Source organism: Leptonychotes weddellii, chromosome 6 (assembly GCF_054177405.1).
Source record: "Leptonychotes weddellii isolate Sample4059 chromosome 6, ASM5417740v2, whole genome shotgun sequence".
NCBI classification, from domain to species: Eukaryota; Metazoa; Chordata; class Mammalia; order Carnivora; family Phocidae; genus Leptonychotes; species Leptonychotes weddellii.
In genome coordinates this window covers 136,165,177-136,191,733 of record NC_138374.1, presented here as the reverse complement: position 1 = coordinate 136,191,733, position 26,557 = coordinate 136,165,177, and the positions used below count along the sequence as shown (strand labels likewise).

The following is a 26,557-nucleotide window of genomic DNA, read 5'->3' as shown; positions in this document are numbered from 1 at the left end:
CCTCCCATTCCTGAGTGTCAGGAAGTCCTTCTTGCTGTCTACCCTCTTGCTTCCCACCTGGATCTGAAGGGGTTACTCAGCTCCAGGCCTGCCCACTGCAAGTCCCAGCTGCCTGGGCCTGTGGTGAGAGCTAATGTAGGCAAGAGTCGGAGGACAACAGGGGATAAAGTTATTAGCATCTTCATCTTTGAGGGATATCGATTGTCGGGTCTCCAGGCTCACTTGGTCTTATAACGGGGCTCACAGGGGTGTTGGGAGGGACTCGGAAAAATCTCATGGAGCCTCCACCCTATATCCTGAGCGGGAGCTGGGGTGCCTGCGTCTTCCCTGAGGGCGACAGGTAGAGACACAATGTGGGACACAAAGGCTGTGCGGAGGAGAGGGCTGAGGGCAAGGAGCAGACTGGGGGGGACTGGGGCTTTGCTTTAGAGTGTGTGATCCGTGCATGTGTGTGTGATGGGGGGGGGAGAGGGGAGGAGAGAGAGAAAGAGGGAGGGGGGAGGGTGCAGCTGAGCTGGAGAGATTCAAGGTGGCAGCCCAAAGGGGAGAAGACAGGGTCCCTCCTCCTGAGGCTCAAGTGCCTGCCAGTAAGATTTCGTGGTGGAGGCCGAGCCCCCTCCACCAACACTGGGATGTTCTGTGATATCTTGCGGCAGCTCCAGGCAGCCTCCCCTGCTCCTGGGAACCGAGTGTCGCTGGTGAGTCTCCTTGTGTGGCGCTGGGCGGTGCCACGCGGGGGAGTGTCGTCCCCTTCTCAGCACAGTGTGTCTGGTTTGGTGTTTGCACGGGACAGCCTCTGGGAGGAGATGTGTGTAAACTTTGCCCTTGCACACAGCTGTGCACATTCCTGTTCTCGAGGCGGAATCAGGAAGGATGCAGGCAGGGGAAGGGGCTCGGGGGTCTGGCTGCCCACCTCGTCCAGGTTTTGCAGCCCCTGGCCGACCATCTGGGGTCCAGTTGCAGCAAGGCTTGCAGGGGTGAGGGCCTCAGAGAGGGGGTGCAGGTGTGGGTGCGGGTGTGCTGGGGACCGAGGGACACTCTCCCTCCCTTCCTTCCTCAGGACTCCTGGCCTCTCTTCTCCTTCGCTTTCCCTTCCGGAGCCCGAAGCCCGGAGCCCGAAGCCAGAAGCCCAGGGGAGGGGCAGGAGTGGCTTGTTGGGCAGGGGGTCAGATGCATTCTTTTTGCCCCAGAGGAGCTGGCTTCCCCTCTGCTGGGCTGGGAGAGGAGGTAATTAATGGCAGCGAGGCCAGGAGGGGAGAGTGTTCAGGGCTAATGTTGGTATTAATCAGGAGCCGGTCCCCAGCGAGGGATGGCATTCAGCTGGGGCAGTGTGTGTGTGTGTGTGTGTGTGTGTGTGTGTGAGACACTGGGGAGTGGGGGGCTGTGGGGGACTGGGAGCTCCTGACTCAACCCATCAGCTTCCCTCCCTCTCCATAGGGCCCCCCCTTTTCTTGTTTTGCTGGAAGTCCCTCCTATCTGTCCTCCGACCTCCTGTGGGCATCCTGATGGAGGGCCAGGATCCCTCCCCAAGTCCAAGTCCACTCCCCAACCCCTTCCGAGCCCTTACTGCCCGCTGGTGCATTAGGTGATTCCTGAGGCTGCCGGCCCTGCTAATTGCCTCTCATACCTCTCTCATCACCAGGGCAGCCCCCCACCAACTCCATTAGCCCCCCCTCTCCCCTGATAGCCCCTAAATCAGCCCCAATTATTCACAGGAGGGGGTCTGGGCTGAGCTGTGATTACAGCTCCAGTGGAGGGGTGAGGGATGGGGACTGGAGTGGGCAGGGCTGAGAGGGGTGGGGGGGTGGGGCCTGTGGGCAGATTCAGGGCCGGGACCACCACGGGCAGGGACCTGGGAGCCTGAGGCAGGGACGGGGTGCCAGGCCAGAAGGTGTGCAGTGGGGGTTGTAGCTCCTTTTCCAGGGTCCCTTACCCACACCCGAAGACCCAGGAGGGCAAGGGAGGGATCAGGGGGCACGACCCCTGTGAGTGGGCCATGCTGGCCAGCATCATGGGCACCATGGCCAAGCACCTAGACAGGCTTGGGGAGCAGCAAGGAGGCTCTGTCCTTCTGGGCTTTCCCTTGAGGTTCCCACTGCCCGCCCCTGCCCTACCCTGCTGGCCACCGCGTCTGTGCCTCTGGGGTGTGCGTCTGCTGAGGGGCACTGTGTGCTCAGCTGGTTGCGGCATCAGGGCACTTTCTCCAGCCCTCTCCGAGTCCCTCAACGCAGCTACCTCTAGGACTCCCCGCAACCCCTTCCCATCCCAGAGGGAAGAGGCACTCATGCTCTGCGCCCCCCAGCTTCCCCCCTCCCCCCGGAGCACTGTCCTGGGTTCTGAGCCACCCACCGCACCACGCCCCTGGGTCAGAGCGGTGGCCTCCTCCTACTCTCCCTGCTTCCAATGTGCTCCCCACAGCCAACTCAACCCCCAGTTATTCTTTTAAAGCTTGAATTGGATCGTGACCCTCCTCTGCTCAAAATCCCCTAGTGGTTCCCTATCTCCTAGAACAAACTCCAGCGCAGCCAACAAGGCCCTGTGGGGTTTGACCCATCCACTCCCCTGACACCCTCTCTGTTCCAGTCGCCTAGCTGGTCTCTGAATGTGGCATGTGCTCTGGCCTCAGGGCCTTGGTACCTGCTCTTCCCACAGCCTGGAATGCCCTCCTCCCTGCAGAGAGCTGCGTGGGTCCCTCTTTCATCTCCTCTAGGTCTTCACCTGGAGGTTACCTTTTCAATGAGGCCTTCCCTGACCCCCTTTCCAAAACCAGGACCCCCAGCACTCCCACCCCCCTCCCCTGTGTTCTTGGCCTCTATTTGTTTATGACGGCACCGAGATCATGGAATGCATCACGATTTTACGGATCTCTCGTCTCTCCCCCAGCCCCATCACTAGGCTGCAAGCTTCATTTGTCCCCTCCATGTTTAGGCAGAGATTTTTCTCTATTTTGTTCACAGCTGTAGCTCCCCATGCCTGCACACAGTAGGTGCTCAACAAATCTTTGTTCCACGAATGAATAATAGTGTCCCCAACTAGCATGTGAGCTCTTGAGAACCGGGGAACTTTATTTCTTGCCTAAATAAGTTATTAAATATAAAGGTCTTAGGCGAGTGCCTGTGAGTCAGTAGGGTCTGTCCAATAAAAGTACCCGCCATCACCATCATCATCATCATGGTCGTTTCCTCTGCATCCCGGGCACCAGGTAAGCACAAGACCAGTGCCTGTTGAACAAAAGAATGAAGGAGCCGCGGCAGCCCTTGATCTCCAGGTTGTGAGGTCGGGCCCCACCTTGGGCATAGAGACTAACTTAAAAAGAAGAAAAGAATGAGGGCCTTGGACCCCCTTGACCCCTCTTGGGAGGCAAGAGGAGAACCTTCATCCTTCCAGCCACAGGGCTGGGCCCCGGAGGCGGAGGTGGGGCCCAGAAAGCTGGAGGAGCCTTGCACGCAGACCCTCGCGCGGATGTTCATGAGCGCTTACTCCGTGCCAGGCTCCGGATCATAAAGGCCATTTCGGCCTGTCCCCAGTCCTTGAAACACTCAGGCTAGGGGCTCAGTCGTTAAGCGTCTGCCTTCAGCTCAGGTCATGATCCCGGAGTCCTGGGATCGAGCCCCGCATCGGGCTCCCTGCTTGGCGGGGAGTCGCTTCTCCCTCTCCGGCTGCCGCTCCCCCGGCTCAGGCTCTTGCTCTCAGTCTCCCAAATGAATAAATTTTTAAAAATCTTGGGGAAAAAAAAGAACACTCAGCCTAGGTGAGACAAGTTTAACGTTCATATGCAAGAGTGGGGAGGGAGGTAGAGGCTGGACAGGGTCCCCGAGAAAGCGCCCTCGCGCTGAACCTGAACATGGAGGGAAGAGAACACCGCGCAGGTGAAGGGCGGAGCGCAGGTTCCCCCCTTGGCCCCTAGAAGGCGCTGCATCGGAAGACTTTCAAGGCCCCTCTGGCCTCGGGCGTGCTGAACTCTATGATCTTGGGCCTCCGGGCCCGGAGCTGTGCGCTGGTTTCTGCTGCCCCCTGCTGGAGACTTTTGGTCTGCCACCCGCAAACTTGTCTCGCGTCCTTCCTTGCGCCAGGTAAGCTGCACCTGCCAGCGTGCTCTCCCCACCCACACCTCCCCGAAGCACCACACTAAGCACTTGCTGGTCTCCCTCAGATAGGAGCCTCTCAGGTAGAAACTATGCGCAAGACATGTTGTTGATAAAGGACTCGAAGCCAGAATACATAACAGATTCATCATTGTTAAACCCCACGATCCCACTCCAAAGAAGCTACCGGGACAGGGGCGCCTGGCTGGCTCAGAGTGTGCGACTCCCCATCGCGGGGTCATGGGTTCGAGCCCCACACTGGGGGTAGAGCTTACTTTAGAAAAAGCTACCATGATAAACGAAAACACGTTCACACAAAACTTGTACACAAACGTTCAGAGTACCTTTAGTCACAGTAGCTCAAAACTGGAAACGAAACAGCAGGTCCCATCCAGTGGCGCGTAAAGATAAGGCAAATTGTGGACTATCCATACAGTGGGATGCCACTCAGTGACAAGGAGCAATGAGCTACCCAAAACCCTTATGGTGAGTGAAAGAAGCCAGACATAAGTAAGTATGGCATGAGTCCATTTATACAAAATCGTAGAACAAACAATTCTACAGTAACAGAAATCAGATTAGAGATTTCACAGAGCTGGGGGTGGGCGTGGGGCATTATTTGCAAAGGGGTACGAGGGAAATTTTGGGGGACAGAAGAATTTAAAAAGATTTATTTACTTTAGAGTGGGGGGGGCGGTAGAGGGAGAGAGAATCTGGAGTCGACTGGAGACGATGACCTGAGCCGAAATCAAGAGTCAGATGCCTAATTGACTGAGCCACCCAGGGACCTGGCAGGTACAGAAAAAAAAATTTTTTTTTAAATAAATTGTATTTCTTTTATTTATTTATTTATTTGAGACAGAATGAGAGAGAGAGAGAGCACATGAGAGGGGGGAGGGTCAGAGGGAGAAGCAGGCTCCCTGCCGAGCAGGGAGCCCGATGCGGGACTCGATCCAGGGACTCCAGGATCATGACCTGAGCCGAAGGCAGTTGCTTAACCAACTGAGCCACCCAGGTGCCCCAGAAAAATTTTTAAAAATTATGTCGACTGGGGCACCCGGCTAGCTCAGTCCATGGAGCATGTAACGCTTGATCTCGGGGTGGTGAATTTGAGCCCCACTTTGCGGGTAGAGCTTACTTTTAAAAAGCTATTTTGATTGAAGTGGTGGTTACACGGGATAACACATTTGTCAAAACTCATCAAACTAAGACATCAAACCAAGTGAATAAACCAGACACAAAAAGACAACTATTGTATGATTCCACTTTTGCCACGTACCAGGAGTAGTCGAATCCATAGACACAGAGTAGAATAGAGGTGACCGGGGGCTGGGGGAAGAGGAGGAGTGGGGAGTTAGCATTTAATGGGGACAGAGTTCGAGTTTGGGGTGATGAAAACGTCATGGAGATGGATGGTGGTTGCACAATATGGATGATTTATGTCACCGAACTGTACACTTTAAAATGGTTAAAATGGTAAATTTTGTTATGTAGATTTTGCCATAATTTTAAAAATCTTAAAAAGTGTCATCGAACAGTACATTTTTAAGTGGATATGTTTTTTATGGTTTGTCAGTCATACCTCAGTAAAGTTGATTTAAAAAATCTCCAAGGAGGAGTGTTCCTGCCTTGCTCTTTCTGAACTATTGTAGCTTTTTTTTTTGTGGCAGGCGGTGCAACCTGGGGCGGGAGCCCAGACCACTGCAAAGCCACTTAGTGGCATCCTAACCGCGCGGGACAGCCGTCTCATCCTGTAAATGAAACCGATCTCGAGTTAAGGATTCCTGCCTTCGGCTCGGGTCATGATCCCGGGGTCCTGGGATCGAGCCCCGCATCGGGCTCCCTGCTCGGTGGGAAGCCTGCTTCTCCCTCTCCCACTCCCCCTGCTTGTGTTCCCTCTCTCGCTGTGTCTCTCTCTGTTAAATAAATAAATAAAAAATCTTAAAAAAAAAAAAGGATTCAATGACGCAGTCCACCTGAAGGGCTAGCGAGGATGAAAGCAAATGGTACTCGTCACAAAAATGGTCTGTGTCCGCTCAGAGACCTTGCAGTCCCAGGCCCCAAGAGTGGGGCGCGGGTGCGCGCTGTGGCCGCCAGGTGGCGCCCGGCAGCAGGCGGGCTCCGGGCAGGGGTGGAGGCTGGGCCCAGGGTCGCCGCGGGTCCGGGGCTCCTCTGGCCGGAGCGGAGGAGGGGACATTGGGCCGCGGCCCGCCTCGGGTCCCGCGGTCGCCGGACCGCCCAGGGAAGGTGCCCGCCGCAGACGGGCTCTTTGGCCCCCGTCACAGCCCCACTTTGCAGACTGGAAGGCTGAGGCGCGGGAGGCGGAGCAACCCGGGGCCCTGCTGCTGCTGGGGAACCAAGAGGGTCCCGGCTCCGGGGACCCCCCTTCCCCACCCTCCCCGCTCCAGGGCAGGCTGCCACCCCAACACCTCCCTCCGGCTCCCGGCGCCCTCAGCCTCCCAACGCCTCCCTCCTCCGGCGTCCCCCTCTCCAGCCGTCCCCAGCCCCCCTCCCCCGGCGACCCCAGCCCCCGGCTCCCCCAATCACCCTTCCCCGGAGTCCCCAGGCCCCCAGCGTCCCCTTCCCCCGGCATCTCCCTCCCCGGGCGCCCATAGCCCCCTTCCCCGGCTCCCCCAGCTCCCGCGTCCTCCCTGGTGCCCCCTCCACACTTCCTGCCCCGCTGGGGCCCGAGGGCCCGCCCCCTTCCTGCCCCGCCCCGCCCCGCGGGCCACACGCCCCGCCTCCCCGCCGTCCCACCGCCCCGCCGTCCCCTCCTGGCCTCCGGGCGGTCCCCACCCGAGGCCAGCGACAGCCCGGGTCCGAGGCAGGTGAGTGACTGCGCGCCCCCGCGCGCCCCGCGCCCCCTCTGCCCCGGGGAAGGGCTGCGGATGGGGGGTTCTCCTGCGTGAGGGTGGGGGCAGCGGAGGGGCCGAGGGCACTGGGGTGGCCCTCTCCGGGGGACAGCACGTAAGTGGCATGCAAATGAGGCCTCTTCCCGAGGCCCCCGGAGCGACTTGTGGCGCGGGGGGCGCGGAGGGAGGGCGGCCGGAGAGCCGGGTACCAGGTCCTCTACTAGGCTGAGGGGAGCCTTGAGAGCGCCCACTCTGGAATCAAGGCCGCTTGAGTTCGAACCTCCACTCTGCCCCTTCCTGGCCGTGGGTCCTCTGAGCCTCAGTCGCTCTTTCTAAGAGGGGACTCATAGAGCATAGTGCCTGCCCATGGGGTTGTTGGAGGCTCCGGGGAACAAAAACTTGTCTCCTCTTAGCACAGCGCCTGCTCAGGGCTATTGCTACTGCTGCGGGTGCTAAGACCTGACCTGACCCGGCAGGAGCGCTAGGGATGGGGCCAGGTGTCAGCTCCTTGGCGCCCCTGGCTTTGCCAGTTTTGAGCGCGAGAAGTTGGCCACAGGTCTCCCGCGTCGGCATCAGCAGAAAGCCTTGGGGGGGGGCAGATCATTTGCGGTGGCAAGGCTGGGGTGGGGGTGGCCAGCCCCAGGAGCCGGGGCTCTCATAAGGCCACCCCTCAGCCCTACCCATCTCTGGCCTCCGTGCTGGATCCTCGATCTCCTGTCCTGACCTTGCATGAGTGGCCCCTCCCGGGGCTGGGCTGTGACCCCAGTCCCCAGGGATGGGAACAGCTTGTGGTGGCCCGAGGTTCCCAGGCCGATCCCAGGCTCGGCCAGACGTCTGCTCCAGGCAGGACTGGGCAAGGGGTCAGCTCTCAGCTGGGCCTGGGCAGGGGGATGGTGCGGCCAGGGGGCTCTTCCCTGAACCCCAGCCCACCCCTCCACACTCTAGTGCCTGTGTGCATTTGCATGTGAGCCAGTGTGGGGGCAGCCCTCCTGTCCCCGGTCCCCTGCTGCGCCTCTCCCACGTCTGAAGCCCCCCACGTCTACCCAGCCTCCTTGCCTGCGCCTAGGAGCTGGATGGGAGGCCAGGCTCACCTCTCTGGCCCCCTCTCCTCACTGGGATGTGAAACCCAGGGCTGACATCTTTCTTCACTCCCCTACCCCATTCCCTATCAGACTTTCCCAGAAGAGGAAACTGGCTTTCTAGGCAGACAGAGGTCACTGCACTGCTGTCTGCCTGCCCCCCACCCCAAGCTGCTGGGGAGGGTGCTGGGGTCAGGCTGCTGGGGTCTGGCAGGGCAGCCGCTGCTGTGCTCTCCAGCCTCTCCTTGGCGTGGCCTGGGAAACACTGAGAAAGAGCCTCCCTGGACGCAGGAGGGCCCGGCCATTCTAGCCCTGAAGTCTCAGCCCCGAAGTCCTAGCCCCACCGTCCTAGCCCCAATCCTAGCCCCGAAGTCTTAGCCCTGAAGTCTTAGCCCCGAAGTCCTAGCCCCGAAGTCCTAGCCCCAAAGTCCTAGCTCGGGAGGGTGTTGGCACCATGCCTCGCACATAATCGGGCACGGAGAGGCCAGCAGGAGGAAGGGGAGACCAGGAAGGAGAGAGAAAGACAAAGATGGAGATATAAAGAGAGATAAGAGAACAGAGACAGTGACATTGCAAACAAGAGCCGGAGGGAAGAAAGGGCAGACTTCGGAAAACAGAGCAGCGACCCAGGGAAAGAACAGAAAGGGGTGGAGACAGAGGAGAGTGGGGAGTCCGAAGACCAGAGGGAAGATGGGGGTGGGCGTGGGGTGGGGGAGGATGTAAAGGGTTAGCACAGGCTTCCGGGTCCCCATCCCTGCTCTGCCCTCACCTGGCTGTGTGACCTGTGGGGCAGATTGTTTACCTTCTCTGGGATATTTCTTTATCTATAGAATGGGAAGCACAATAGCACCTACTTTTCAGGACTGCGGAGAGAATGAGCAGAAATCATCTGGCCCACATTTAACGAGGGCTGGAGATACAGCTCTCCCACGCGAGCCAAGACAGAGGTCTCTAGAGGGAACCGGCATGTGGGGGGCTCTGCAACATGGGGCCTCCTGGGTCCCCTCCCCTCTCTCTGTCTCCCACCCCCCCATAGGGCATCAGGGGCCCAGTGCCTCTGATTTCGGGGGAAGCGTGTGGGTGGCCAGGGAGGGGGCGGCGTCCCAGGCCCGAGGCCCGGGATAAGGGTGCAGGCCGTGAGGGCACACCTCCTCCTCCCCAGGTGACTCAGAGCCTTGCAGGACTGTGCGCTCATCCGTTAGGAACTCAGAGGCTGCTGGAGGAATGCCTGCTGGAGGTCAGGAGGGCAGTCTGGGGCCGCCTTTCACTCTATAAGGGTGGAGGCTCTCTATGAACTCCCCCAGTTTCCGGCGTCTTGCCAGTCCTGGGTTTGAGGGCCCAGTGCTGCTGCCTGAGGGGCCGAGGTGGGGGGGTAGGCCACGTCCTGGGGGCCGGGCATCCCTGCATGCCCTGCTGGCCGGGGCCGGAGACAGTAGCGAGGAAGGTGAGGAAGGCAGGAAAGCACCCTGAGCCCACAGAGCTCCGTTCCAGTGGGGAAGACTAACCTTGATAAAGGCATAATGGTCATGGCGCAGGCACCCAGCCTGCTCATGGCCTCGGAGAGGAACGGATGGAGGGTGCCCAGCCTGCTGGGGAAGCCAGAGCACAAACCTGCAGTCCCAACACCGGCCCCAGCCAGGCCAGCAGACCCCAAGGCTTCCACGGGCTGTGGACTCCTGGCTTGGCCTAGGTCGGCCCCACATGCCCCCAGAGGAGGGACACGGGTGCTGACCCTTTGGCTGGGGTCTGGGGAGGTGTTGGAGCTGGCCCCCAGGGAGAACAGCCCAGGGCCCCTCTGGGCCACGGGGGCCTGCAGGCCGGCACTCAGGCCGGGAGGAATGCGGCAAGTGTGCGGCCCCAGGGGCGGCGTCCTGGAAGGGGCTGGGAGGGTGGGCTGCTGGCCGGCCTGGCTCCTGGTGCCCTTTCCTGTGGTGGTGGTGTGGGGAGCCACAGAGGGCGTCAGACAGCAGCGGTGACCAGAGAGGAGTGGCCCTTTCTGAGGGTATCTGGGCGTGGCAGGGAGCGGGGGGCCAGAAGGGGAGTCCCTCCCGGCCTGTGTCGTCTGGGGGTTCCCCTCCACCCAGTGCTTTATTCTTTGAACCTGATTCTCATCCCGCTGCTGCCGCTGACCACCAGTTGGCCCCGGGCAAGTCGCTTTCCTGAGACCTCTGTGGCCCTCCCGGGACTGAGGGCGGCAGACGGCGGCACATGCAGGCCGTGGCCGTGGCCATGGCGGGCCGGGCCTGGCATTGGCGCCGTCCTCCAGGAGGCACGCGATAGACGTTCGGTGAATCAGAATCCCCGCAGTTTCCCTGTTTCCTGATGAGTAAACAGGTCGGACTGAGGACCCTCTAGCTTCTGTTTCCTGAGCCACAGAGAACACAAGGCCGGCCCCTCACCCCTGCCCTCTTCCCGCCCAGCCTCTGGCCAGCACACAGGCTTCCTGTCCCTCCATCCAGCAGACAAGGCTGGAGTGCCTGGCGGCCTGGCTGGATGTAGGCGGGGCTCTGTGCCTGTGTGTGCAAGCATGGACACGTGGAGACTCAGTGGCACGGGGGCCGGGGTGCATCCCTGTGTGGGGAGGCGGCAGACCGGGGTCCCACTGCTGAGTGGGGAGGACTAAGTGATCCTGTCTCCATGGCTAAGATGGGCTTGGAAAGGGCACAGAGAAACAGACACAGACAAGGGAGGTAGACCCGGGGCCAGGCCCCCGTGGCTAAGCTAAGACACATGGCTTGGTGAGCTTCCGCTGCACACCGAGGGTGGATGCCCTTGTGCAGAGAACACACTGCACAGCCGTGATAGAGGAAAGGAAGAAGAGGGGCGCCTGGGTGGCTCAGTCGGTCGTGTCGACTCTTGATTTTGGCTCAGGTCATGATCTCAGGGGCCAGGAGATGGAGCCCTATGTCGGACTCTGCGCCCAGCATGGAGTCTGTTGGAGATTCTCTCCCTCTGCTCCTCGCCCTGCTCTCTCTCTCTCAAAACAGATAAATAAATTAAAAAAAAAAAAAAGGAAAGGAAGGAGAGAGGCAGAAAGACACAGACCAAGAAACTGATGAAGACAAAAAAGGCAGAAAGCAGAGAGGTTTTTTTTTTTTAAGGACTTTATTTATTCTTACTTACTTGAGAGAGAGAAGAGGGGCAGAGGAAGAGGGAGAAAGCATCTGAGGCTGACTCTGCGCCGAGCGTGAGCCTAACATGGGGCTCGAGCTCACGACTGTGAGATCGTGACCTGAGCCCAGTCGGACGCTCCACCGACTGAGTCCCCCAGTTGCCAGAAAGCAGAGAGTTTTTGATGAGGAACAAAACAAAAACAAAAGGAAGAGGCCAAGAGCCTAGAACTTGGGGGGTTCTGTCTCTGCCCCCGCACACTGCAGAGCAGCTTCTGGTCTGAGGCTCTGCTCCAGGGTGGTTACCGGCCCTAGCGGTTCAACCCCCACTGCACCCCGCGAGCTGTGGGGGCCACTCTCCCATTTTACAGAGGGGAATCGAGGCTTACAGGGCTCAGGTGACATGCCTGAGGTCACACAGCTTGTTAAGTACTAGGACCTCTGGACTCTGCGACGGGAGGGGGACACAGAGAGATGGGAGAAGGGGCTGGGGGCGCCAGGGATTGGCGCTCAGGCTGGGGGCTGGGGGCGGCAGAAGCCAGGCGTCCTGTCTCAGCAACCTGCTTTGGCTTGAAGATGTACCTGGCGGGCAGCCCATCATTCTGAGGGATCAGGTTTTGTGGGGGGGCTGGCCCCCTCCCACCCCCATTTCCCTCCTCTGTGTCAGCAGCTAAGGCCCCATTCCCGGATCATCCTGGGGGTTCTTCAGAAAAAACCAAGACACAGCTTTTCTTGGAATTAATACCCAAAGGGTATGACAGTGCCAAGGGCAGTGGGGATGGGGACAGGGTGCGGGAGGTGGGGAGACGCGAACGTGAATTGAGCATGTTAGGGATCTCGCAGCTCTTCATCTGTATTAACTCCTGTATTGATGTGCGGGACAGCTCTGCTGCTAGCACCCCCTTTTACAGAGGGGGGCTGAGAACTGTGATTCGTTGCCCAGCTCAGAGGCTGTCCTCCGCTGTCCCCCTCCCAGAGAAGAGTTGGGGAGGGGAGCCGGCGGGGAAGGCCCTCCTGCTCTCTGCCTCCTTCCAAAACGATGATCACCTCCTGTCCACCAGGAGCTCTGCCCCCTCCCGAAGACCCAGACTCTTTTCCCTCCTGCTAAGGGGGCTGGGGCCGCGGAAGAACAGGGGCTCCCCACCGAAGGGAATCAGGCTGAGCGGAAGAAGGGCTGGGGCCAGCTGCGTGTGGGCCTGGAGGCCCCCGGGGCAGGGCTGGGGGAGGCCGTGCTCCACTCCGGCCTGGCGACTCGGGGCCTGGCCAGGGGCCCAGCTGCCTTGCATCTCGAGGTGGAGGAGAGAAGCTCCACTCATTCTTGACTGCAAACATATCCCCGTTCCCACGCCTCTGGTGTGTTCTGTGGCGGCCCCCCCTTCTCCTGTCCGCCCCCTTCCGGCTCCCCCTCTGCATAACTGAGACTGTTACAGAGAGATGCAAAGCCCCTGGGATTCCCCGCCTGGGCTGCATTGATGGGAACCACCGGGACCTCGTGCCAGCAGTCTGGGTTTGGATCCCGGCGGGCTCTGTGGCCCGGGGCAGGGTGCTTACTCCTGCCAGTGCTCTCACCTGTCAAACACTGCTGCCTCCCGTGGGGGACCGAGGGCAGCCTGACATGAGACCTGGGAAATGGCGCGGCTCCCCACCTTCCTCCACACAGTAAAGGATGCCTGGGCCACCTGAGCGTTCTTGGAAGGGAAGGTGTCAGGCAGGAGCCTACGGTGAGGGGGATTGGGGCGCCCTCTGTGAGTGCGGATTGGGAGCCAGAGCTGCTGATTTAAAACCGGGGTGGGGGGGGAGTGTAGGCATGTGGGCCCCGGTGCTGGTGGGCCTGGGGGTGTTGGGGAGGGACAGGACCAGGGCCTCAGGGTCCCCAGCCCGTAGGGGACAAAGTCTCAGATGGAGACAAGCTGGGGGGCCAGGCTGGGGCTCTGGGCTCCTGGTCTGGCCTGGGGTCCCCCTCCTCAGGGGCTGAGGTCGGCCAGGCCAAACACTGCCCCTCCCTGTTGGGATCCTCATCCCACCTCTCCACCTCTCCCCTCCCTGCGGACCACCCACTGGTCTCACCGACCCCACTTCCAGCCCTGCTCCTGACCCACTGGGCCCCCTGTGTACTCTGGGAGCCCGAGGCCCTTTGGGAAAGGAGAATCTCCCCACCCCTCCAGCCCCTGATCACCCGTTATCAAGGTCAACCCTGGGATGGGGGTTGGAGCCCTCCTAACGCTCCCCTGCCCACCTCCTGAAGCCCCCAGGTGAACCATTTCCTCTAGACGTTGGTTTGGGGGGCAGTGACTGGTGGGAGGGGCTGATGTGAAGGCCCCTGGCCCTGTCTCAGGTCCTTCCTGCTGTGGGGTGTGTGCCCCCCACAGCCTCACGCTCTGGGGACATGGGTCCAGGAGAGGGGGGTGCAGGGTGGCGATCTGGATCTGGATCCCTTCAGACCGAGCCCCAGTCTGATGACAGCTGAGGGCCCAGGCAGAGGGCAGTGTGAACACAGGGTGGAGGTGGGAGGTGTGTGAAGGCTCAGGATCCTGCCAGGGCGCAGCCAAGGGAGGCCCCGCGGGGACGAGGTCACCTGGGAGCCCACAAGGTGGGCCCTGGAGGCAGGCCTGGACCTGGGAAGGTGGCCCGTGCAGGGCAGGGGTGGAGGGGATAGTTTGGGGATGGTGGCAAAAGGAGCCAAGTCTGTTTGGGAGGGGGATGGGGGGGATGCAGAGGTTGCGGTGGGGGGTTTGCCCCCCGGGACAGACATTCATGACTGAGGCCTGGCTCTCTGAGGACAGGCTGAGTCTCCCCCTCACCCCTTCAGACGGGGCCTGTGTGCTCAGCTCAGGAGACAAGCCGCTGGCCCTGTCCCCTGCATCCCACCCTCTGAGTTCAGGGTTGGGGAGCAGGGAGCCCATGACCCCACTCCCTGCTGCCCTCCCCCACACACGCACACGCCAGCCAGGCTTGATTTCCTGTTTTCAGGCTCCATATCCTGAGCGCTGGGATCCCCCAGGACACTGCCAGGCCCCCCAGGCCCTACCCCGGCTCCTGCGAGTTTCTCAGACCACAGGGTGCCTGGTGAGTGCCCCGAGGACTGAGGGTGGGGGAGGAGCACCAAGGAGGCCAGTGGTGGACGAGTGCCCTGGGGGAGCTGTGACAGGGCCACCGGTCATCCCGCAGGGGGGCAGCACAGGGTGACATGGGGTTAAGTCGGGGCGCATCTCTCTCCCTCGACTTGGAGGGCTGAGAGCGGCTGGGGGACCCTGGGAGTGTGTGGGTGGGGGGCGTGGGGTGGGGCCAGGCAGCAGGCATTCCAGAGATACTCAGGGGGGGAAGGGGCCAGCAACCGCGACCTTTCTCTCTTCTCAGGGAAAATTATAAGCAGATGTGGGCGCCTCAGGGAGGCAGGGAGCCGGGAGGCAGGGCAAGTTTTAGGAGCATGGAACACAATCTGACTCGTACTGCGGGGGTGGGTACGCAGGAGCTCAGCCCCTCCTGAGCCCTGCTGAGGTCCTGACCGGCTCCCCACCCGCCTGGGCGAGGCCAGGGCGGAGGAAGAGGCTGAGAGGAGCTGCTTTCAGATGGCTGAGGCGGTGGTCGGAGGGAGCTGGGGGCTGCTTACATCTGAGGCCGGCCTGGGGGCCGTAGCCCTGGGACTTGGGGGCAGTGGTGCGCTGCTGGTGGGGTGGGGATGGGGTTGTCCCTGGTTTGTGGTGTTTGGCAGTGTCCCTGGTGTCAATAATCCCCCGAGCGAGCGTGATTTCAGGCTCCTAATGTGTCCTCTCTGGCCGGGCACTGTCGGCTCCCGGAAGCCCATGGACATGCACCAGACACCAGTGGTTAGGAGGGGCCTCCTTCAAGGTCACCCGGACCGGCCCTACTCCCAGCCCTCTTAGCCGCCGGCCCCCAGCTGCATCAGAGGGGTTTTGGCCTCCGCCTGCATGCATGCAGTGACAGGAAGCTCCCCTTCGAGTGGCCGGTTCCATGACAGGCTGCTGTGCCTGGAAATTCTTCCTCCAGCGGAGCCCTGGTGGGCCTCCCGCATGACTTCCCCACTGGCTCCAGCTTCCCACCTCCACACCAGCGTCCCTGTGCCCTGGGCAGGGGCTGGCCGGGGCTCAGAGATCCAGGGCAGGAGCCCCGCCTCTGGAGGCCCTGGGCCCTGTGTGAGAGAATGGTGCTGGGAGGGGTGGGGGCAGTCTGCAGAGAAGGAGAGGTGTCACTTCGGGGAGACTTTAAGAGGTGAGGACTCAGAAGAACGGAGGGAGGACGGCCAGGCAGAGGGAACAGCCACCTGGTCAGGGATGCGACCTTGGGGAGCAGAGCCCTCCCACGACGGCAGCCTCGGGTATTCTGCACACCCCCTTCTGGTCCCTGCAGATACTCGGTGGCCCGTCACCTGCCCCAGCGCCTGGCCTCGCAATGCTGCCCCCTCTGTGCTCCCTCCTTCTGGCCCTGGGCCTGGGGCTGGCTGGAGCCCTCAACCCCAACGACCCCAACACCTGCAGCTTCTGGGAAAGGTAAGGGGCCCTTGCTGCTTCCCCAGCTCCCCTACTGTCTATGGGGTCTCCTCTCCCTCTCCTTCCCTGCCTCCCTGCCTCTCCCCAGCCCCCCCTCCCATCCCTCCTGATTCTGCCCCTGCTCTCTCTCCTCCCCTGCATGGGCTACCTCTGACCCTGTCCCTTCCTCATCCCTGTCCCCTGGTCCCTGTGGGAAGCTGGCTGCAGGACAGAGCACAGGGTGGGAGCCATTCACTATGGAGCAAGCAGGGGGCCTGGTCCCGGGGGAGCAAAGGGGACAGGGTTGGGGAACGAGGCCCAGGTCGGGGTTTGGCCAGAAATGCTTCACCCATCTCCATCAGCTGGGCCCAGCAATCAATTCTAGCTCAATCTCCCCTGTAGGGAGGAGGAGGAGGGAGAAATGGAATGCTCTGGTCCAATAGGGCGAGGAGGGGGCAATGATGGGGGGTGTCCCAGGAATATTCCAACTCTGGGAGGACCCCTCCAAATGGAGGGGGCCAGGATAGGCATTCCTCCTAGGCTTGGGGGAGCAAACCCCCATGTTGGGGCAGCATTCCTCAGCATGGCCAAGCCCTCATACCTCTGCTTCCAGAGTGCCCTGTGGCAGCCAGGCCTCCCCCCCACACTGAGCCCTGGCCCCATCCCTGTCCTGCAGCTTCACCACCACCACCAAGGAGTCCCACTCCCGCCCCTTCAGCCTGCTCCCCTCGGAGCCCTGCGACCGGCCCTGGGAGAGCCCCCACAGCTGCCCCCAGCCCACGTGAGTGCCCACCCGTCCCCCCCGCCGTGGGCTGTGTGCTGCCTCAACGGGCCCTGGGCCTCCACAGCCTCATTCTCTTCTCGGAAACGTTGGAGTGCCGAGGAAGCACTCAAGGGGTGGGGGGGCTTGTGTGGGCCTGTGTGCGTGTGTGTGTGTGGGGGGGGGTTGGGGGGCCAGGGAGGGAATGCTCCTTTTGTGCCCCCCACCCCGCCTGGAGTGGTGAGCCTTGCCCGGATTCCCCAGTGCCACAGGGTGGTGCCACACGGTGGTGGGGGTGGCCGGCCTCAGCAGGGGGCACTGAGGGCCACCTTCGGGGTCCCCTAGGGTCGTCTACAGGCCGGTGTACCGCCAGGTGGTGAGGACAGAGCACCGCAAGCGCCTGCGGTGCTGTGTGGGCTTCTACGAGAGCCGGGGCACCTGTGTCCGTGAGTCTGGGTGGGGCCAGGGAGGGGGAGAGGGAGGGGGAGAGGGAGGGCCCAGCTCCCGCTTCCCTGCCCCCTCCGGGCTTGTCCTCGCCCCCTCCCCCAGCAGCTGCCACTAGCCTCCTCTGTCCTGGCTGACCCCATGTTTCTCCCTCCGCTTCTCTCCCTGTGTGTGAGCATCTCTGTCTCTGTCTGTCTGTCTCGGGGCTGCCTTCGTGTCTCTCTGTCACTGAGTCTCTGTCTCTTCCCATCCCTGTCTCTCTGTTGCTGTCTGTCTTTGACTTGTCACTGCCCAGGCTCTCCTGCCCGGCCCCCCCATGCCCCGAAACCCCCGACGGGAGCCTGCTCTGCCTCTCTCCCCCTTCCCTCATCCCATAGAGACTCCTACCCAGCCCGACCCACTCCCCGCCGGCCGCCCGCTCTCTGCACACAGCCAAGTCTGGTCCCGCCCGAGGAGCCCCTCTCTGTTTTCCCAACCTGGTGCTTGGAGAAGTCACACTGCGGGGCTGGGGAGCCTGGAATCTGAGCCTTTGTCAAGTTCTGGCCTGAGTTGCTGGCCCTGTCTTCTGTGGCCGCTTCTCCGAGGCAGAAGTGCTGCTCCGGGAGGGCCAGGCCCCCAGGGTCCGGCTTCGGAGGAGGAAAGGTGGGTGGGGGCAGGGGAGGCGTCCCTCACTCCCTCCATCTCTGCCCAGCGCTCTGCGTCCAGGAGTGCGTCCACGGCCACTGTGTGGCTCCCGATCGGTGCCAGTGTGCGCAGGGCTGGCGGGGCGGCGACTGCTCCAGTGGTGAGTGCCGGGCGGCTGCGGGGGCGCGGGACTGGGGCTGCAGCCTCCTGACCGCGCACGGGTGCTTAGTCCCCTAGGACAGGCGCCCCAGAGCCCCACAGCGGCCAGCTGCCTTTTCTGAGGTGTGGCACGGGGCACGGGTGTGGGGGGCGGGCTGGGACACAGAGCCGGGGACTGAGTGGACGTTAGGGAGGGGGAGACCCCCGGTGACCCCCTTCTCCCCTCCTCATCCTGCAGCATGTGCCCCAGGCATGTGGGGGCCTCAGTGTGACAAGCCCTGCCACTGCGGGAACAGCAGCTCCTGTGACCCCAAGAGTGGAGCCTGCTTCTGCCCCTCCGGCCTGCAGCCCCCACGCTGCCTCCAGCCCTGCCCCTCCGGCCAGTACGGTCCTGCCTGTCAGTTACCCTGCCAGTGCCATGGAGCGCCCTGTGACCCCCGGACCGGAGCCTGCTTCTGCCCCCCAGGGAGAATGGGGCCCAGGTGCATAACGGGGCCGCAGACACAGGACCACATGGGCACACGTGGGGATAGGAGGGGACTCGGACTTGGTCCCAAATGGGACAGAACGGAGAGGCCGAGGTCCTCGTCCCAGCTCTGCCCCTGGCGAGTTGAGCAACCCTGAGCCAATCGCGGAGTCGTCGTGAGCTGTTCCCTGTCTCACATGGCAACAGTATCATGCTCCCGGAAGGCTCGCTGTGCAGATGAACCTGCACGTGTGTGGGCGGGCGTCGCAAAGTGGGGCTGACACGGTCCCAGAGAAGCCTGTCGAAAGGAGGTGCGGGGCCAAGCGGGGGGAGGCGCACTAGGTAGAGATGCACCGGGCCTCACAGAGCAGCTCCAGAGGGGAGCCCTCTGGGGCAGAAAAACTGGCAGGCAGTTGCAGCCCCTCCCCCTGCAACAGCAGGAGCAGAGTGGAAGGGGCACACCCCCATCTGGGGTGCTGGCTGTCCCCACCGTGTCTGGTCCTGGAAACCTTTCCTTTCTGACTCCTCCCGTCCCCGACAGGGAAGGCGGGTGGCACCCGACAACTGGATGCCACACTGAGCTCTGAGGTCAGGATTTGCTCCTTGACCTCAGGGAGCCAGGGGGCAGGGGGCCAGCCCTTGGAGGCAAAGGGGCGGCTGGTGCTGCTGGCGCCCACCCTGACCTCGCCGTTTTGCCCAGCAGCTGTGAGATGTCCTGTCTCCCGGGCACCGTTGGCTTCTGCTCCAGCACCTATCCCTGCCACAATGGGGGTGTCTACCAGGCCTCCCAGGACTCCTGCAGCTGCCCACCTGGTTGGATGGTAGGAAGGGTGGGGCCTGAGCCGATGGGGTGCTTCTCTGCGGGGCTGGGAGGAGGATGTGTGTGAAGGGGGTGGGCTCTGTGGACCCTGCAGGGGTTTGAGGTATGGGGGTATCAAGGGGTCCTGTGCCCATGGGGAGGGGCTGTCCATCTTCCACCTCTCCAGGGCACCATCTGCTCCCTGCCCTGCCCAGAGGGCTTCCACGGACCTAACTGCTCCCAAGAGTGCCACTGTCACAATGGTGGCCTGTGTGACCGATTCACTGGCCAGTGTCGCTGTGCTCCGGGCTACACGGGGGATCGGTGAGTGGCTTTGGCGAGGGCGGGAGCGGCGAGGGGACGGGCGCCGCCAGGCTCACTGGGCAGGCCCCCAGGTGCCGTGAGGAGTGCCCCGTGGGCCGCTTCGGCCAGGACTGTGCCGAGACGTGCGACTGCGCCCAGGGCGCGCGCTGCTTCCCGGCCAACGGCGCGTGTCTGTGCGAACACGGCTTCACCGGCGACCGCTGCACCGAGCGCCTCTGCCCCGACGGCCTCTACGGCCTCAGCTGCCAGGAGCCCTGCACCTGCGACCCGGAACACAGCCTCAGGTGTGCCGCGGGAGCGCGCTCAAGGCTCGGACGCCAGTGGGGGAGGACTTGGGTGCTGAAGCCGCGGAGGCCGGCCCGAGGGAGGGACAGGTGTCACAGAAGGGAGGGAGGGGCCTCGGGGTGGGGGAGGGGGCGGGGGGCGCGCTCGGAACGGTCCCGCGGTTCGGCGAAGCCCCGCGCCCGCCGCGCCGAGGGGCCGGGAGCCCGGGGAGCGCGCGCGGACCCCGTCCGACGGCGCCGCCCGCTCCCGCCGCAGCTGCCACCCGATGAGCGGGGAGTGCTCGTGCCTGCCGGGCTGGGCCGGCCTGCACTGCAACGAGAGCTGCCCGCAGGACACGCACGGGCCCGGCTGCCAGGAGCACTGTCTCTGTCTCCACGGCGGCACGTGCCAGCCCGACAGCGGCCTGTGCCGGTGCGCGCCCGGCTACACGGTGAGGCGCGGCGAGGACCCGGGGGGGCGAGGCGGAGGGGCCGGGCCGCCCCCTCACAGTCCCCCCGCCTTCAGGGCCCGCACTGCGCCAGCCTCTGCCCCCCCGACACCTATGGAGTCGACTGCAAGGCGCGCTGCTCCTGCGACCACGCCATCTCCTGCTCGCCGGTCGACGGCGCCTGCGTCTGCAAGGAGGGTAATGGGGCGGGGCCTCCGGGGGGGGGGGCGACTTGGGGGCGGGGCCAGGGGAGAGAAGGCGGGCCCAAGGGTGGGGGCGGGCCCCGGGCGGGGTGGAGGCTGCAGGGTGAGGGCGGAGCCCGCAGGCAGCACCTGGACGGTGGGAAAGTAGCCAGGCTACTTCCTTCCTGGAAAATCCACTTTGCTTTTCTTCAGCCACAAAAATCCTACGTGTGCTTAAAGGCCCAGGTCAGAAGGCACGTCTCGGGCGAGCATCCCTCGCCCTCAGTCATCTAGAACCACGCACTGGCAGGGCCAGGAAGGGCTTCTGAGATCCAGCCGGGTGGCCCGTTGGCAACCTTTAGGCTGCGTTCTGACACGGATGTGTTGTATTTGGCTGGCTCCGGGTGATGTGTAACCCACCTCCGGTCTCCAGTCCCCACTTCTCCCTGTAGTCTTACACATGATCTGTGCATTTAGTTACCTGGTTTGGGGCTTGTTCTAAGCGTTTGCGTTTGCTGCCAAGCCCCCCCATTCTGCAGGAGAGGCAGGTCCCAGAGGGGAGCCGTGCACCACTGGCAGCCCCCGAGCGTGTTACCGTGTACATGCTTGCCTCCTGCGTGGGCCACGAGCACCCGCACCCCCCCCCCCAGGTCGCGGCACAGAGCCTGGCACAGCTGATGCCGCGTGTGTGCTTGCTCGGGAGGGGGGCCGGATCCCCATGCCTCTCTGCGGGGCCCCTCTTCCAGGTTGGCAGCGTGGTAACTGCTCCGTGCCCTGCTCGCCCGGAACCTGGGGCTTTGGTTGCAATGCTAGCTGCCAGTGTGCCCACGAGGCAGCCTGCAGCCCCCAAACTGGAGCCTGTACCTGCACCCCTGGGTGGCACGGGGCCCACTGCCAGCTCCCCTGCCCGGTAAGTGCTCAACAGCCTGTCTGCCCAGGGGAGGGCGGGTCATAGCGACCCCCCCAGCTGACTGGCCTGCCCCGCCCTCCACTCCCTCTCCAAGAAGGGGCAGTTTGGTGAAGGCTGTGCCAGCCGCTGTGAGTGTGACCACTCTGACGGCTGCGACCCTGTTCGTGGACACTGCCGGTGCCAGGCCGGCTGGACGGGTGAGCATCGAGGTGTCCCGGTCCCAGGCCCCCCAGAGCTGGGGGATGGATTCCACAGGAGAAGTGTCCAGAAGAGCCCCTGTGGATGTGGGGGGGGGTGCCGGCCAGGCTCACCCTACACTCTGTCCCACAGGGACCCGCTGCCACCTGCCCTGCCCCAACGGCTTCTGGGGAGCCAACTGTAGTAAGAGCTGTACCTGCAAGAATGGGGGCACCTGCGTCCCCGAGAACGGCAACTGCGTGTGCGCCCCCGGATTCCGAGGCCCCTCCTGCCAGAGATGTGAGGCTCCCTCTCCTTGCCCCCGCTCACCAGCAGGAGGGTGCAGGGCAATGTCAGATGCCAGAAGCCCCCCGCTGCCCCTCTTGGTGTCTTCTGCAGTGGGAAGGAGGGAGGGAGGGAGCTAGTGGGGTCCAGGGCTGAGTGAGGGGTGGTCCCTGCCCCCAGTCACCACCGGCCTCTTTCCCCCAGCCTGCCAGCCCGGCCGCTATGGCAAACGCTGTGTGCCCTGCAAGTGTGCCAACCACTCCTCCTGCCACCCCTCGGACGGGACCTGCTACTGCCTGGCCGGCTGGACAGGCCCCGATTGCTCCCAGCGTATGTGGCGGCTTGTGTGCGAGAGCGCATGCGTGCTGAGAGCTGGGCTGAGGACCAGAGGCTTCGGGGCCGCCGCTCCCGCGTGTGAAAGCCTCTCGGCCCACTTTGATTCAGTAGTTTATATAAAGAATACGGACACTATATAATGACCCAGGTGCTCGGGCTGCAGCTCGAGACTTGCAGAAGACAAGTCCCCTGGCCCCTCTGCAGGGCGGCCTGGGAAGGGCATTATTGTCCGGGCATGGGGGGACCCCTAAGCTTGGTTTTGGACATGTTCTTTCTTTGCTTCTGCGGTTTTCAACTTATATTTATTTATATGTGGCTTCTTCCCCCCATAAATGTATAAAGAACATCACGGAACAGATTAGTCCAAAAAACTAAGTACAGCAAGTGTTAGAAAGGAAAAATGAGAAGCGGAGACCCAGAAGAAGCTGGGTGCGGGCTCGGGGGCGGCGGTCGAGGGGCGTGAGGGAGTGGAGGGTCCCCACAGAATTCGGTGCCGGCTACCGTTACAATTATTTGCTAATGTCAGGCATACAGAAATTATACCTCAAATAGTATGGACGCTTACTTCTGTCTTAGGTTAAAGAGAAAAAAAGAATCCAGAGCTAAGCAATACAGGGTAGTAATGGTGCCCTTTGCTTGTCTGGCCCTGGGCACCCCATCTTGATATGGCTATTAGATAACCAAGCGCAGGTTCAAGTGGGCAGCTAGGCATGTGATAAACATCTGTGAGTCATCCGTGGGCAGCTCTGGTTCAAAACCTTGGTGTCCCAGGGAGACCAAGGCTGAGCAGATTCAGTGAGGCTGGGGGCGGGGCATTCGTCCAGCGGGGGCCGGCCTTGCCCCGCCAGACAGCCATTTGTCCCCTGCAGCATGCCCTCTAGGACACTGGGGAGCCAACTGTGCCCAGCCCTGCCAGTGTCGCCATGGAGGCACTTGCCACCCCCAGGATGGGAGCTGTTTCTGCCCCCCAGGCTGGACGGGACACCTCTGCTTGGAAGGTACCCACAGAAGGGGCACTCATGCCCCGCCCCCCAGCCCAAGGAGGAGACTGCAGCTTTTGGCCCCTCGCCCCACCCGCCTCCTTGCCTCCCTCCCAGGCTGCTCTCCCGGGACGTTCGGAGCCAACTGCTCCCAGCCATGCCAATGCAGTCCTGGAGAGAGGTGCCACCCGGAGACTGGGGCCTGTGTGTGTCCCCCAGAGGACAGCGGTGCCCCCTGCAGGATTGGTGAGTTCTTCTCTAGGGCCCCGTTGTCCCCAGGGCACCAGGACCCAGACCCCTCATACTCCCGGCCTCTCTACTGGGGCCTCTCCTGTGCGTGCGCCCCTTGCGTAGCAGCAGAACCAAGACGTGCCGAGTGGCCACCCTGTCCCCCTAGGAAACCAGGAGCCCTTCACCATGATGCCTACCTCTCCGGTGACCTATAACTCGCTGGGGGCAGTGATTGGCATCGCAGTGCTGGGGTCCCTGGTGGTGGCCCTGCTGGCGCTGTTCATTGGCTACCGCCATTGGCAAAAAGGCAAGGAACATCAACACCTGACGGTGGCCTACAGCGGCGGGCGCCTGGACAGCTCCGAGTACGTCATGCCAGGTGAGCCGGCCTGGGGGTGCGGGGGGCCAAGGCTCCTGTGTCCCCACTCCGGACCTGGAAGATGGGAAGTGGGGCGCTGGAGGGGAGAGGCGAGGTCAGAGAGGCTGGTTACTGACCTGCTGGGACAGAGCAGCTCTCCTGGGCCGGGGCCTCTGTCTGACCGGCTAGGTCACCACGCGCCTGTGTCTGTCCATGCAGATGTCCCCCCAAGCTACAGTCACTACTACTCCAACCCCAGCTACCACACCCTGTCACAGTGCTCCCCGAACCCCCCGCCCCCTAACAAGGTCAGTGCCGGCGGGGGGGCGCTGCAGAGGGGTGGGCACAGACTTGGTTCTCTGGGAGGCTCCATCCTGACATGCTACTCCCCCTGTCCCACGCCCCCTCCCCCCGTTAGGTTCCAGGCAGTCAGCTGTTTGCCAGCCTCCAGGTCCCCGAGCGGCCAGGGGGTGCGCATGGCCTGGATAACCACAGCACCCTGCCTGCTGACTGGAAGCACCGCCGGGAGCCCCCACCAGGGCCTCTGGACAGGGGTAGGAGCCTGGAGGCCGAGGCCTCGGGTGGGGGTGGCCGTGTGCAGCCCGGCATCCCGCTCCATCTGAGCGTGGGAGGCTCCAGTTCCAGAGGAGGTGGGAGCCTGACCGCGCACTGCCCCCCTCCTCTCCCTCCTGCTCAGGTAGCGGCCGCCTGGACCGAAGCTACAGCCCCAGCTGCAGCAGCCGCGGCGGCCCAGGCCCGTTCTCTAGCAAAGGCATGGGCAGAGCGGCGAGGGAGCGGGCTGAGCTGGGCGCTAGGAGCCAGGGCCCCACGGAGCCTGACTTCCTCCCTCTGTCCTTAGGGCCCATCTCTGAGGAGGGGCTGGGGGCCAGCCTGGCTTCCCTGAGCAGCGAAAACCCCTACGCCACCATCCGGGACCTGCCCAGCCTCCTAGGGAGCCCCCGGGAGAGCAGCTACGTGGAGATGAAAGGCCCTCCCTCCGGGTCCCCCCCCAGGCAGCCCGCTCAGCTCTGGGACAGCCAGAGGTGGCGCCGCCCCCAGCCACAGAGAGACAGTGGCGCCTACGAACAGCCCAGCCCTCTGACCTGTGGTGAGCCCCCCTCTCCGCTGGGGCAGGGCTGACGCTGGCCAGGACAGGGAGGGGGAAGGAAGGGTCAGAGGGAGAGAGAGCAGGGGTGGCATGGCGTGGCGGCAAGAGCATGGACTGTGGGCTCGGACTTGGCTCACTCCAGGCACGATGTTTGGGAAATCACCTTGCCTCTCAGAGCCCGTGAGCAGTGGGCCTACCTCACAGGGCTGAGGCTTTGAAATGGGGGTCGCACAGGACCTGACTTGTGGAGTTGGCACCTAGAAAAGAGGGGAACAAGGTTGGTGACAAGGTCAGGGTGGCCTCGGAGGAGGCCACTGGCAGTGGAGGAGGGACACACATCCATCTGGCTGTGGGCAGGAGAGGCTGCGGTCAGGAAGAGGAGGGAGGAGCCACCTCCCATCCTGTCCCCTCTCTGTCCCCAGACCGAGACTCTGTGGGCTCCCAGCTCCCACTGCCTCCGGGCCTGCCCCCTGGCCACTACGACTCACCCAAGAACAGCCACATCCCGGGACACTATGACTTGCCTCCAGTACGGCACCCCCCATCACCCCCGCTCCGGCGCCAGGACCGCTGAGGGGTCAGGACGGCATGTGGGCACCAGCATGCCTGTTCTTTGCTGCCCGAGGTTGGGGACAGAGCCTGCTGGACCCTGCCAGGAGCAGGGAGAGGACCGGCAGACCGCGAATATGAGCACGTTTACTAGAGGAAGTGAATGTGGAGGGGACAGGGCCTGGCTCCCAGCTTCCAGCGCGGGACACCGTGGTCAGCAGGAAGCCCGCGTTCCCTTTCGTCCATGTTCCAACCTGCTGCTCCCCAAGGCCCCAGGGCCCTTGTGCATAAACTGGTGGGATGAATGTTGCTAGAAAAGTCTGATTTCAGATTAATGTCAAAAATGTACATTGGGTTCCTTTTCTGTGTACTTCCAGGCTGGGCTCCGTGTGTGTGTGTGTGTGTGTGTGTGTGTGTGTGTGTGTGTGTGTAGCTTCAGAGGGCTTCGAGGCCCACAGCCCGTCCTGGGGCACTCACTGTGTAGTCGAGAGGCAGCCCAAACCAGTTAACTCTAGCAATAGCCTCACTGGCCTCCCTGCATCCACTTGGTACGTGCTCCAACCAACTGCTCAGAATACGAGGTGGTTACCTGACCTCCATCTGAAAGTCTTCCTGGGCGCCCCATGGCTCTGGGGCCAGAGTCAAAACTGCCAGAGGCCTTAGGGGCTCTGCTGGCCTGGCCTATCTCTTCAGCCTCAGCTGGAACTGTGTTCACTGTCACTCCGTTCCAGTCACCCTGGGCTCCAGGTCCTACCGGCCACACTTCTTCCTACCACAGGGACTTTGCACATCCGTCCTCTTCTCTTTCACTCACCTGTTCACTGCTGTTTGTCCTTCACATCCTCTCTCCATGGAAGTGCCCCTCTTGCTTGGCACGGATAACAGCTGTGTGCATTCACCGGATGCCTGGAGAAGGCCCTCAGGGTACCAGCTCTCTCTGGAATGTGTTGTTTCTTCATGTGATCGTTTGATTAATCTCTGCCTCCCTCACCAGACTGCGGGGTCCCCCAAGGCAGTTACCATGTATTGTACTCAACACTGGTTCCCCTTGGCACACAGTAGGCACTCAATAAACGTTCCCCAAAAGGCTGAGTGGCTGAGTGAGCTGAAGGTACCAGGGTTTAAGTGTTAGTAGGTGCTCAGGTGCGGGCGAACGGCGCGCTCTGAGCTCATAGCCCGCGAAAGTCCCGCTTCCCGAGGAGCCGCCTGTCTACAGGGCAGCAGCACAAAGGCTCAAAGGCCGGCAGGTGCTGGGAGCCGCAGTGGGGGGAGCACAACCCTGCGGAGGCTGCCGCAGCTGGGGCGGGAAGGCAGGCGGGGGAGGGGCTACTCAGATGGGGGCCCGCCGGTGTGGAACCGACAGGGTCTACACCGCCCAAGGACACTGAATCCGGATCCACTACCACACCTCCCAGAGGCTAACTAGATGGGTCGAGAATAGAGACCCAGTGCCACGCCTTTTCCATCAGGAGCCCTCTCCTTACAGGACAGGAGGGAGAACCCCAGAAAGTGCATCTGCCCCCACCGACTCTCCCTGCCT

The 26,557-nt window shown here is 62.5% G+C and overlaps 1 protein-coding gene across 7 annotated transcripts; it reads left to right on the top strand.

Moving 5' to 3' along the window:
- Positions 1-7,033: 7,033 nt before the first annotated feature.
- PEAR1 (platelet endothelial aggregation receptor 1) lies at positions 7,034-26,106 on the top strand. Of its 7 annotated transcripts, XM_081825392.1 has the most exons (25): positions 8,712-8,963; positions 9,179-9,253; positions 14,097-14,192; positions 15,495-15,634; positions 16,290-16,394; positions 16,719-16,819; positions 17,509-17,601; positions 17,839-18,082; positions 18,770-18,887; positions 19,053-19,189; positions 19,261-19,473; positions 19,730-19,904; positions 19,979-20,099; positions 20,830-20,993; positions 21,088-21,190; positions 21,324-21,470; positions 21,660-21,785; positions 22,661-22,789; positions 22,889-23,017; positions 23,169-23,381; positions 23,580-23,668; positions 23,779-23,914; positions 24,058-24,132; positions 24,220-24,468; positions 24,891-26,106. In XM_081825392.1, exons 4-25 carry the CDS (start codon positions 15,537-15,539, stop codon positions 25,040-25,042), a joined length of 3,117 nt encoding a protein of 1,038 aa, XP_081681518.1. In that variant the 5' UTR covers positions 8,712-8,963; positions 9,179-9,253; positions 14,097-14,192; positions 15,495-15,536; the 3' UTR covers positions 25,043-26,106. The 7 variants fall into 7 exon arrangements, with proteins under 7 accessions (XP_081681519.1, XP_081681521.1, XP_081681518.1 ...); XM_081825393.1 differs by lacking the exons at positions 8,712-8,963; positions 9,179-9,253 and adding an exon at positions 7,034-7,052; XM_081825395.1 differs by lacking the exon at positions 14,097-14,192 and having other exon boundaries at positions 8,711-8,963.
- Positions 26,107-26,557: the final 451 nt, after the last annotated feature.